General features: G+C 50.8%; 1 protein-coding gene across 1 annotated transcript; it reads left to right on the top strand.

Annotated features, from left to right (window-relative positions):
• The first annotated feature begins 1,183 nt into the window (after positions 1-1,183).
• RCHY1 (ring finger and CHY zinc finger domain containing 1) lies at positions 1,184-6,821 on the top strand. Its single transcript, XM_035549979.2, has 9 exons — positions 1,184-1,333; positions 1,406-1,525; positions 1,644-1,759; positions 1,845-1,923; positions 2,435-2,479; positions 2,580-2,638; positions 3,950-3,976; positions 4,237-4,357; positions 5,293-6,821. Exons 1-9 carry the CDS (start codon positions 1,271-1,273, stop codon positions 5,413-5,415), a joined length of 753 nt encoding a protein of 250 aa, XP_035405872.1. The 5' UTR covers positions 1,184-1,270; the 3' UTR covers positions 5,416-6,821.
• Positions 6,822-11,465: the final 4,644 nt, after the last annotated feature.

Genomic DNA, 11,465 nt, shown 5'->3' with positions numbered 1-11,465 from the left:
TGTGCAAGAAATTTAAATGTGTAAATGTTCCTAACTGTTCCTTTGAAACCCTCGCTCTGCTCAGCAGCATGTGTGAACTTGTGTTAGGTTCCTTTTCCCTCCATGCTCTCTTCCCCCAGACTTCTGGGTGTTAAACTGGGCCTGTTGTCTGGCTGCACTGGATGAGCGTGTGTCTTCTGTTAATGGTGAAGGAAGAATATCGGCAAAAAATACTGAACTGCGATGCAGATGGCATGTGGAAAGGTTTTTGTGAGTGCTCAGCAAGTCACTTAGTCCTTTAGTAAGTCATAGTCCTTTAGGTCCCTTGGGGGAATGGGACTTGGAAGTATAAACCTCAACAGCGGCTTGTGGGGAGAAAAAGAACAGATCGCTTTTATCTTTGGACTGTTATGTGTCCACTTTTGCTTACCTGCTCTCAGCTGGCTTTGGGCAGTTCTGTGGTATCCCTGTGCTGCCTTCAGCCCTGTGTTCTGGCAACCTGTCACAGCTCACACCCCTGAATGGCGTAGTTAACTTTCGAATTTGTTGCCTTTCCACAAAATAGGCTCATTGATGTATCATGGCAGAATACAGTATGAATGTCATCATATTTAGAGCTCTGTTGCTATGCTGTTTTGACAGGTACGTTACAATTTTTAAATAAAAGGATATTAAAATTCCAAATTTCTTGGTATGAGTGTGTGACTGCATACGTAAAAGGTGCTCACCTAGTCTTCACTGGATGTAAACTTGGCGTTATATCTGCTCATTTGTATTGGTGGCATTGCCTGTGTTGAAAAACAGGATTTTTGGAGTTTTTATTAACTAGATCTAGTTTTTATTAACTATGATCTAGTTTTCTTGCAACCACCTCTACAAGCACAGGTTCCTCATTGCCCTCAGCAGCATCCAGACAGGTCCTCTGCAGTTTGCCTCTTACCACCCTAGCTCGGACTTGAATAGCCCTGCTGGTTGGGGTCCCGTGAGGTCCGCGGGCTGTATGACCCCGGCACCCCCTCCTCGTTTTCCCTTCCCTTGTGGAGGAGAGCTGTTCCGGATAGTTCCTCGGTCAGCAGCCTTTCGGGGTGGTGTCGGACGGCCCTGGAAAGAAGGGAAATACAAGACGCCAGCTGGCTTCTGCGAGCTGAAACGCCCCCGAAACGCCTTCCCCGGGCCGAGCCGCCAGCCCAACGCTCCCGGAGGAGGCAGCCGGGCAGCCCGGCCTCCCTCAGCGGAAGGGGCGGCGCGGCGGCGGGGCGTTGTGCCGGGCCGTGCCGAGCCGAGCCGAGCCATGGCGGCGGGCGGGGAGCAGGAGGGCGGCTGCGAGCACTACCGGCGGGGCTGCCTGCTGCGGGTGAGGCGGCGGCGGGGCGGGCGGGGGGCTCGGAGCCGGGCCGGGCGCTGAGCCGAGCCGTGCTCGTTGCAGGCGCCGTGCTGCGGGAAGCTGTACCCCTGCCGCCTGTGCCACGACGGCGCCGAGGAGCACCGGCTCGACCGCTTCCGCGTGGCCGAGGTGCAGTGCAGCCGCTGCCGCCTCCTCCAGAAGGTGGGCGCCGGGGCGGGGGGGGCGGCAGGGCGCCGACATGGCGGGGGGTGGGGGGCGGCGGCGCCATGTTGGGCCGCGCACCTCACCCCCGGGTCCCCCGGCGTCGCGTCCCCGGCAGGCCCAGCAGCGCTGCGAGGGCTGCCAGAGCCTCTTCGGCGAGTACTACTGCGGCGTGTGCCACCTCTTCGACCGCGACAAGAAGCAGTACCACTGCGACGAGTGCGGCATCTGCAGGTGCGCGACCCCCGGCCGAGCCGCGCCCCTTGGGGGTTGGGGTCGGGGTGGGAGGCGGCTGCTGACCTGGTGCGCGTCTCCTCAGGATTGGCCCAAAGGAGGATTTCTTCCACTGCTCAAAATGCAACTTGTGTCTAAGCTTGAGCCTTCGAGGAAAGCACAAGGTAGGAACGCGACGGTTTATTCCTTCCTTTGAAAAACAATGAGTTTTTGCTAACAAAAGCTGGCTGCCTTGGCTTGATCCCAGCACACGCAGGCAGCGGGCTCAAGTCTTTCTCTAAGTGCACCTATCCCAAACAAACCGCTTCTGGGCTGGCTTTGCCCACAGCTGAAGGAAAACACACATAGGAAACACGCCTTGGTCTCCTTCCACCCAACTTCTTCCGGAAGTTGCTGCTGATTGCAGACCTTGACGTTGTTTAAATCTGAGCTCGTGTCCCTGCTGCAGCACGGGGAGAGCTAGGCAAGTTTTGGGAGCCACTTCCCTATGTATACTTCCAAGATGTGTTTTTTTATTATTGTTATGCTAAGCCACCTGTTAATCTTCAGAACGTCGAGCATAAATGAAAACAATGTTTTATGCATTCTTTCTTATCTGTTTCTAGGAATTTTGGTGTTTAAAAAAAAGGTAAATAACCATATAGTAGATTAACCTTTTTCTTTGTCTTTGCAAAGTGCATCGAAAATGTCTCCAGACAGGATTGTCCAATATGTTTGGAGGTGAGCTACTTCTTTTTGACTCTTGCAATTGGATGTATTGTTGGCTGTCCTTGAATTTAATATTTTTTTTTTCTTTTGTCTAATACTTGTCTTGAAACAGGATATTCACACATCCCGTGTTGAAGCTCGTGTTCTGCCATGTGGTCATCTTCTGCACAAGTAAAGCATTGCAAATATTTGAGCACTGGAAATACCTGCCGCCTAGTGTGCGCTGCTTATTGCAGCATGCCCAGAGAAGGGCTACGAAGCTGGTGAAGGACCTGGAGCGCAAGTCCTATGAGGAGCAGCTGAGGGAACTGGGGTCGTTTAGTCTGGAGGAGGCTCAGGGGAGACCTTTTTTGCTCTCTACAAATGAAAGGAAGTTGTTGGGAGCTGGGGGTCGGCCTTTTCTTGTAGATAACTAGTGATAGGACTAGGGAGAATGGCCTCAAGGTGTGCCAGAGGAGGTTCAGGTTGGAAATGAGAAGACATTTCTTCTCAGAAACGGCAGTCAGCCATTGGAACAGTTTGCCCAGGGAAGTGGTAGAGTCACCGTCCCTGGGGGTGTTCAAGGAAGGGTTGGACGTGGTGCTTGGGGACATGGCTTAGTGAGTGACGTTGGTGGTAGGGGGGTGGTTGGACCAGATGGTCGTGGAGGGCTTTTCCAACTGTAATTATTCTATGATTGTGTTCAGCAGCACTACAGGCCTTGTTGATGTGCATGCTTGGTTTCGAAGGGAGTCATGTGGTAGAGTGGCATTTTATCAGGAAGTACTTTCTTCAGAAAAGATGTCTTCCTTCCACAATCCACTGAATCTTGGTGGTGGTAGAGGATTCATTCTGTTTTTTTTTTTTCTCTGCTGAGTTTCCTTAGGCACCTCCAAGGCCATGGAATACTTTGTTACACTACAAAGCCTGTCTACTCTATAGGGCTTTTGTTGTGTAGTGTTAGGTGGCACTAGGTGTCTTTGGAAGGATGATTACAGCAGGGCCACCTGTTTCCCTTCCATCCTGCTCCCACTGTAACCTTGAGATAGAAGACACTTTCCCTTCCACATTTTTCTCTGTGTGCAAAGTTAATGGCCTCCATGTTTGACAGAGGCCTCTCCAGATTGAATCTTCCCTCAGCTCCCATCTACCTTAAATTTACCTTGTGATATGTCAAAGTCTGTTTTTTTTTTTTTTTTTTAGCAAAATTGAATGACACAACCCTTGACATATTTCTGAATCTGTTCGTTCACATTACTTTAGAAGACCTTAGAATGGAATCAAATGTGCTTTATCTCTGCTTGTTTGCCTAAGTACCAAATGGTTTTGTGGGGAAGCTTTCTTTTCACTTGGACTCAGGATGTTTTTTAACTTATGGTCTGGGGATAGCTATGTGCCTTTTCCCTTTGTTCAGTCCAAATGCATTGGGTTGGTAGCACAGATGTGTTACTGGTCAGTAGCTGCATTCTTCTTACTGAACCTCTCATTCTATTTTCGTTTCAGAACATGTTATGAGGAGATGTTAAAGGAGTAAGTATTTATAAACCTCTCTTGTCTGTGTATGGTTTAATCCAAGCAGATGTCTTGGAGGGGCCAAGATCATGGTGCCAGCACCCAGTAATTTCAGGGCAACTCCTGAAGGGAAAGGGGGCTTTTAATTTCCAGCTCTGTTTGCAAGAACTTTCGGTTTGTGGTGTTTCTCTCTGACTTGTATGATGAGAAACTTGACCTTTGTTGTTCCATAGCCCTTCTCCATCTTCTGAATTAGACTTTTTTCCCTCCTTTGCCAGAGGTTACAGATGTCCTTTGTGCATGCACTCGGCTTTAGATATGAGAAGGTACTGGCGGCAGCTGGATGATGAAGTAGCACAGACTCCTATGCCCACAGAGTATCAGAACATAATGGTGGAGGTAAGAGATGGGTGCATGCCTCTGCTCTTGGCAGATCTGCATCTCTCCCGTACTGGCGGTAGAGGGCAGTAGGAACTTGTCCTGGATCAGAAGCCAGCCTGACTCAGGGAATGATAAAGAGCTGTCATGTGTCAGCTTACGGTGTGATCTATTGGATTTATAAACAAAGGCACCCTTCGTGCCACTAGCAAAACAAACAAAACAAAAAAACAACACCCAACAACAAAATAAAAACAGAAAATGCCATAATATCACACAGTGGAGAAATGGCTCGGTCTTTGGAAGTATCTTGCTTTCTTCTGTAGCATTAGGTGCTGTCATAGCAAAAAGCAGAAATATTTCATTTTTTCATACATTGGAGCTTCATGTTCTGTGTTTTCTTTTTTTCTGCAAAAATACTCAGCTATTGATTTGTGCAGGGCTGGCAAATACCAACTTCTGTTTCCTTTCTGTTACCTCAGAACTGTGAAACTGGGTGCTGCTTGCTAGTAAGACTGAATTAAACCACTCAGATCATTGATGTTCTGTTTGCATCTGTTCTGGTTTAGGCAGCACATCTTACTGACTCTTTGAGTCAGAGCGTTATGGAAAATCTCTTCACTGCTCGTTTTGAGAAGAGCATTCGCTTTGTCTTACATAGCAGACTAGCTAATGTTGGTAGCTGTTGTTAATCTGCTCTCGTTTTGACTTGAGGTTTTCTCTGGTGTTTTGCTACATAAAGAGAAGCTAAGGCATGTCTGTCCCTGTAGCTGCAAACTGAAAAGTTAAATCAGCCCTGTATATTCTTCTGCTGCCTTTAACATGAAAATATTTTTGGCGTTGTGCCCTGATGGCAAGGCAGTTCTGTAGTTGCTAAAAGCATAGTTGTACTATGTTGTTGAGTGTCCTGTTGATGCTACAGCCTCTCTCTCTCTCCTTCTTTCCTATATACGTAGATCCTTTGTAATGATTGCAATGCCCGCTCTACAGTGCAGTTCCATCTCCTAGGCATGAAGTGTACAAACTGTGAATCGTATAATACTGCCCAAGATGGAAAATCCAAGCAGCCTGCGGAGTAGCAGTGACTAAGATACGTGCTACATACGGCTGGACATGGAAGACCTTACTGTGGAAGAGGCTATCTATTAAAAAATAATAATAATAAATTTTCAGTAAAAGTTAACTCAGAGTTGTCACACCGACAGCGAAGATTTTGTGCTGGTGCAAAGGAGTTCTGCAAGCAGTGTCCCCCTCCCTAGTACCTGGGGCACCACGCAGTTGGGAAGCTCCCCATCGGGCGGTGCGATACCAGCAAGGGTCAGTCTCTGGAGAGAGTGGTTTACCCCGCCAGGGAGGAGACAGCTCGGCAGCATAACTAGTGAGGTGCAAAATGGGAAACTGCTGTAAGCAGCAGCTGTCAGAGCAGAGCGTGTTCTGGGGCAGCCGAAGGTTGTGAGTGTAACGCGGGGTGGAGGTATAGCTGTTCTGGCTGCAGCTGTGGGGGAAAATTGGGAGCTTTAAGAGTGGCCTTTTACATAATGCTGACATCTGCAAAGTTTTGCATGAGAACATTTTGTTCTTTGAAATGACGTGTTTGTTCTAGGGCTTTGGAGCCATCGGTGCAAGCGGATGGAAGCTTGCAGAAATTGCATCCCTTACTTTGATTTGTTGACGTGCACACATGCACGGTACAAACTTCCATTTTAAAAGCAACACTGGTCTGCGTGGGTACATGTGATGAATGGCCTAAAAATCACGCAAGGCTGCCCCTCTCCCAAGGGTCCACCCCACCTGGTGTCTCTTCATGCAGATTCCTTTGCCAGCTGCAGTTACATTCACACGGCTTTTGATCCTCGGTTGTTTTGTTCTCTTACAAAGGGCTTTAGGCAGGCAGGTAGCTTGATGTTTTGCTGGTTAGGTAACATTAAATGGAGCACGTACCATTGTCTTGTCAGACTAATATTGGGCTGACTAATCCATCTGAGCCTGGGGTGTTTGCTAAAGTAACAGCAGTTCAGAGAGGGACTCGAGTAGCACAGGCACCAGGTTTCTGTGATTTATTATTACTATTTTTTTTTTATGTGGCATCTTCATTGTGGTCAGAGAAGGTACGATGGAGAAATGCTTTCTTCTGAAAAACAAAACCTCCCCCCCTTCTCTTCTGTGTGATATCCTGCCCAAAGTGTTTTGCGAACTAAGTATCACAGAAAGTTCTTCGTTTCTGAGAATTTCAGAATGTGCAGTGTCCCAGTTGCATGAAATGTCAGGGGAACGTGACAACAGTTTCTCTTTGCGGTACAACTACTCGTCTTTAACTTGCTCTATTGTAAAGCAACAGACTTGATCTGGCAGTGCCCCTTTATGTCTGAAATATTAGGAATCGGATGATAGCATTTACTGTAGCTTGCTTAATTATCTCTTTCTGAAGCACTTTTCTCAGTGCCATAAATGTAAAACAATGTGTATTAAAACAAATTATGCCGTGTGCTGTGGCCTCCTTTTATGTGCGTGCTTTCTAGAAATTCCCAGGTGAACCAAGATCCAGCACCCTTCACCTGAGGGTGGTCAGGCAGTGGAGCAGGGGCCCTTCTGCATCGATGAAGTTTTTCACAGGGGAAAGCTGCCGTGCTCTTGCGGGACGGTGTTTGCAGAAAGCAGGCGTGTTTTGCATCTCCCGAGCGGCGCTGCCTGCAGCCTGCCGGGGGAAAATAAGTGAAGTCACCCACCGGCGACGCGGGAGGCCACAGCGAGCAGATGTGGAGGGAGCGAGCGTCACCTCCTGAGTCATGGTGACTCCATCAAAACAAGCAGCAGCTGCTGCCAGGCGAGCAGCAAATTAACTGTGCCCTGCTCGGGAGACATCCGATTAAAATTGAAACGAGAGCGACTCGTGTCATCTGGCGAGCTGCACTGCGAGCGCAGCACCTGCTGCAGCCGGGTTTGTTTGGGGATGAGCCTGGTGTCTTTGCTCTCCTGCCCCAATCCTGGCCATCCCCTCCCCTGTCCAAGCTAGGGTACGAGTGACGCTGTTGGACAAAGGCTCCTGTGCAGCAGATGAGGTGCTTCGGGCTGGGGCTGCCTTTCCCAGCGGGCTCGTGGAGAGCCACTGGGGGCCAGGTGGGCTGCGGCAGCTCATCCTGAGCCCGTCAACAGCCTCCGGGCCAGCCTGGACTTTTGTGGAGGTGTCGGTAGTGCTGTAGGTGTTTGCTTGGTTCTCCTCGGTGTGCTGGAGCACCTGGGGGTGCAGGGGGGTCTGGAGGGGTGCTTGCAGAGGAAGGGGCTTTTTGGAGGTTGTTCTGGGCAGCAAGGACTGGCTCAGCGCTGGGAGGGCCGCTCTGAGGGCGGGGCTGGCAGCCTGAGCTGGCTTCAGAAGCAAAGGCGCATCTGTCTTAGGGCAGGGGCTGGTTTGGTCCTGAGGCTGTGAGTCCCTGCTGCCTCGGACGCGTTGGGTGAGGTGTTCCTACAGCACTGACACCCCTGCTATAACCTCCAGCAGGCAGTAAGGACCGTCCTCTTTCTCAGAGACCGTGGTTTTCGTTCCCTTCCTGCAGCTGCCAACAAGCCCCCAGCTGCCTGGAAGCAGGAGCCGCTGCTTGGTGGCTTTGCCCTCGCCAGCTGGATGGAGACCTGCGCCCAGGTAGGCTCTGACACGGTGGCTTCGGCTGCTGGGGAGCAGTGCGGGAAGGGTGAAAAAGTTCAGGGGATGGCTCTTAGATCTCTGCAAGGTGTTTTAGCTTGAGTTACCATTCTGAAAGTGCCTTGCCCTGGCTTGGAAAGGACAGATGAATGAGGTCTCCGAGGTGAATCCGAGGAACGCTGTTTTTCCGTATTATTTCACCAGTTATCGTTTTTCTCCTCCGAAAGGGGAGGGAAAAAATCCCTTGACCACATTTGTGTTTGAGAAACCTACTGATGGCAAATGTTGGGACAGGAACCATTTCCGTCAGGAACCCTGGTAGCACGGGGTGGGATTTGGGTGGCAACTGAACAGAGGAGAGAGCGTGGAGAAGTGCTTGCGTGCTCAGGGCAGATGGCATAGCCGGAGAAGGAATAAAGAATGAGTTCCTCATGCTAGCCAAAACCCAGTGACTGGAGCGAAGGGATATTTCATGGGGAGCTACCTGCAGCCCTTGTGGGCTCCAACACCAAGGCAGGCTGCCACAGCAACTTGTCCCATACACGTCTTGAAGGGTTTGTGCTGGTGGGTGGGTGGGGAAAGGAGACCACGAGGGCTGGGCTTGCCCGAACAAACCGGAGGCTGCTGCCTCCACCCGTGTGCCCGTGAGCATGGGGGCAAGGATGCTTCCACCCCGCAGCTGCTGGAGATGGCTAGAAGCATCAATCCAGCCTTAATTCAAAACAAAGCAACAACAACAACAAAGAGCAGAAAAAATTAACCCTGCAAGCAACTGTCAGGAAGAAACAGATGCAGCAGCTTCTTCATTAACTCAGTGAAATGTGTATTTAAAGAGCTGCAGCATGCCAGGGCTGCTGCTGGCTGAAGGAGGTGCAGAGGAAAGGGGGCACAAAAGGTGGAGGACTTGGTGGGCTGGGGCCGAAGGCTGCACCACGTGCACTGCTACTGGGGAGCGCCGCGTGGGGGAAACGCGGGCTTGTGGCTTGCAAAGGTCAAGGCTGAATTTCCGTGCGTCTTCCAGCTATCATTTCCATAGTGCTGTGCTTATTACAAGCAAATTGTTTCCTGTTTGTCTCTCTTTTTTTTTTTTTCCCCCTGCAAAAATTACGAGGTAAATGTGCTGACAGTATATCATAGCGCAGATGCGAAGCAAGCATCAGGAAGCTCAGTAGCTACGTAGCCTTTGACTGTGTTGCTAAATCTAAAACCATGCTGGTCAAGTCCACAACCAGGCAGATTTTATGCTAAATTCTGTGCTAATTTCGTCGCAGCTGGAAATATTCCTATTCGGGTTTCAATCACAAGACTGGGCTGAAAGAAAACCCTTAGTTCAGCTGAGCACTGGAAGAGCAGCTCCCTCCCCAGCTGTACGTTTGCATGAGGCTGAGAACGAAAATGATACAGGGGGTGGGCTCCAGCCGACCTTGACCTTTTCCTCTTTTGCTCTTGGTATTTGCTGCTGCTCTAGCAAGGGGTTTCTCTCTTTTTTAAGTCGGGCTCAGCTGTAAATATGTTACATTGGCACTGCTTTTTCCAGCAGGCTTCTGAAACGCACCTGCAGCAGCTCAGCGCCAAGGTGGCGGAGGTGAGGTGGAAAGCTGAAAACTGGGGGAAAGCCCATCTTCTCACACGGCTGCTGCCGGATGGGGAGGCAGGGCTAAATCCCCCACCGGAGCTGGCCAGAGCAAGGGGCAGCAGCTGGGAAACCCGATAACAGGAGCTGGACTCCCACGTTGTGCATCGAGCTTGGCATGGAGCCCTCGCTCCCTCCTGCAGGGACACGAAATGCACTGCACAGCAGAAAATGAATGGCTTGGAGATGAAGATAAATGCAGTGGATAAAGATGGGCAAGGAGCGCGTATGGGAAGGCTGCAGAGAGAGCTGCCCTCTCCCATGGAGGTGCTGGGTGCTGCCCTCTTTTGAGGGGCAAGGAGAGCTGAGGCCCTGTGCACACATGGTGGTGCAAAGCCTGCTTTGTTCCCACAGCCTTGGGTTCGTCCCTTCCTCCCGGGGAAACTGAGGAAAGCAGGGGCAGGGAGGTGGGCAAGGGCTTTGCGTTGAAGCCCCCCCAGCAGCAATGCCCAAACCTGCTGTCCACCACCCGAGCCCAAGTCCCCTCTCTGGTGCACAGCAAAGTGAGGAGCGGATGGGGTTGTTGCTGCCTGGTGGGAAAAGCTCTGCGTTCCAGCAGGCTGTGGATGCAAACAAGGTCAGAGGAGCTATTAATAAAGCCAAGGCTTGCTGAGGAATGCAAAACCCGGGGGGGAGATGACCCACAAGCAGAGGAGCATGGGGCTGTGGGCTTCTCCTGGAGCTGGCTGCTGGCAGCGACGCTGCCCTGCCTGCACGAAGCCCTCTGCCTTCCTCCCCAGCTGGAATGAACGCAATTAGTGCAGTGCTCCTGGCGTCTTCCTCGGCTGGGCTCTATTTATAACCGAGCCCTAGCAGAGCGTCTATCTGTCCAGTTTGCAGCAGGGCTGGTGCAGGACCTCTGCACCCTCCCCACACCCTCCCCCAGTGGAGCTGAAAATGGGGTGATTTCCCTGCTTTTTCTCCCTGACCGTCAGTCCTACTGCGCTGTTCAAGTGGGAAGAAAAAAAAAAAAAAGGGCTAAAAATAACAATGCACAAATATTTCTGTGACATCCAGGAGCACAAGTTGGTTGGGCTGGAGGCCAAGGGTTTTTGTTGGAGGTACTTGTGAGCGGTGAGAGGTGACGGAGAGGGCTTCCCTGGGCTTCCTCTTGCTCGTCAGCACCAGCTTGCTGCCAGTGGCCGTGCTCACGTGGGGACAGCTTGAGAAATGACCTTTAAAAATGACTGGCAGCTGGGGATGACAGCAATCCAGTGGCACGTGCTAGACGGGCTATGGGAAAAAGTTGGTGAGGCATGGTCCTTGCGTTGTGAATTTTCTAGTGTTTTTTTGGGTGGGAGGATTAAAGTAACAGATGCTGGAGCTGTAGATCATTTAGCTATGAGTTGTAGAGATCATTTTGATGACTGAACTTGATGGTCTTGATGGTCTTTTCCAACCTAGGTGATTCTATGATTCTACACGTGGCAAAGTCAAGCCCTTCTTCCCAGGGAAGGTGAGGCAGGAGAGCTGGAGCAGGACCATGGCCTCGGCAGTGCTGCATCCACGCTGTGCCACCGGCCTGGGGAACGTGCTGTGCTGGGCGCAGCTATGCGAGCTATGTTTTCTAATAAATAAAGTATCCAAGAGATGAGGGAATCTGGCCAAAAAGGGGGAGGGGGAGAGCTTTCGGAACAATCAGGAGGCTATTGCTCTTTTCTGTAAATAAAGCAAGCTTGTGGCATAGATATCCTGCTTTATTTATTTATTTGGGGGAGGGGGGCGAGGGGGAGGCTTTTTAACATGCTTTGATTTTCATTTTTTTTTCTTTTTCCCCCTTTGCATTGCCATCGTGCTGTGGGAGGAGGGAGATCCTTGGGGAACGGGGAAGGAGGTGGCAGGACGGGGAGGGGTATGGG

Source organism: Cygnus atratus, chromosome 4 (assembly GCF_013377495.2).
Source record: "Cygnus atratus isolate AKBS03 ecotype Queensland, Australia chromosome 4, CAtr_DNAZoo_HiC_assembly, whole genome shotgun sequence".
In the NCBI taxonomy this organism is placed as follows: domain Eukaryota; kingdom Metazoa; phylum Chordata; class Aves; order Anseriformes; family Anatidae; genus Cygnus; species Cygnus atratus.
Note: the sequence above shows the minus strand (reverse complement) of the source record. Positions and strands in the feature narration are given on the sequence as shown.

Coding starts and splice junctions, on each gene's coding strand:
- RCHY1 (XM_035549979.2), top strand. CDS start 1,271: ATGGCGGCGGGCGGGGAGCAGGAGGGCGGCTGCGAGCACTACCGGCGG. Junction 1,924..2,434: donor GCCTTCGAGGAAAGCACAAG/GTAGGAACGCGA, acceptor GTCTTTGCAAAG/TGCATCGAAAATGTCTCCAG. Junction 3,977..4,236: donor TATGAGGAGATGTTAAAGGA/GTAAGTATTTAT, acceptor CTCCTTTGCCAG/AGGTTACAGATGTCCTTTGT.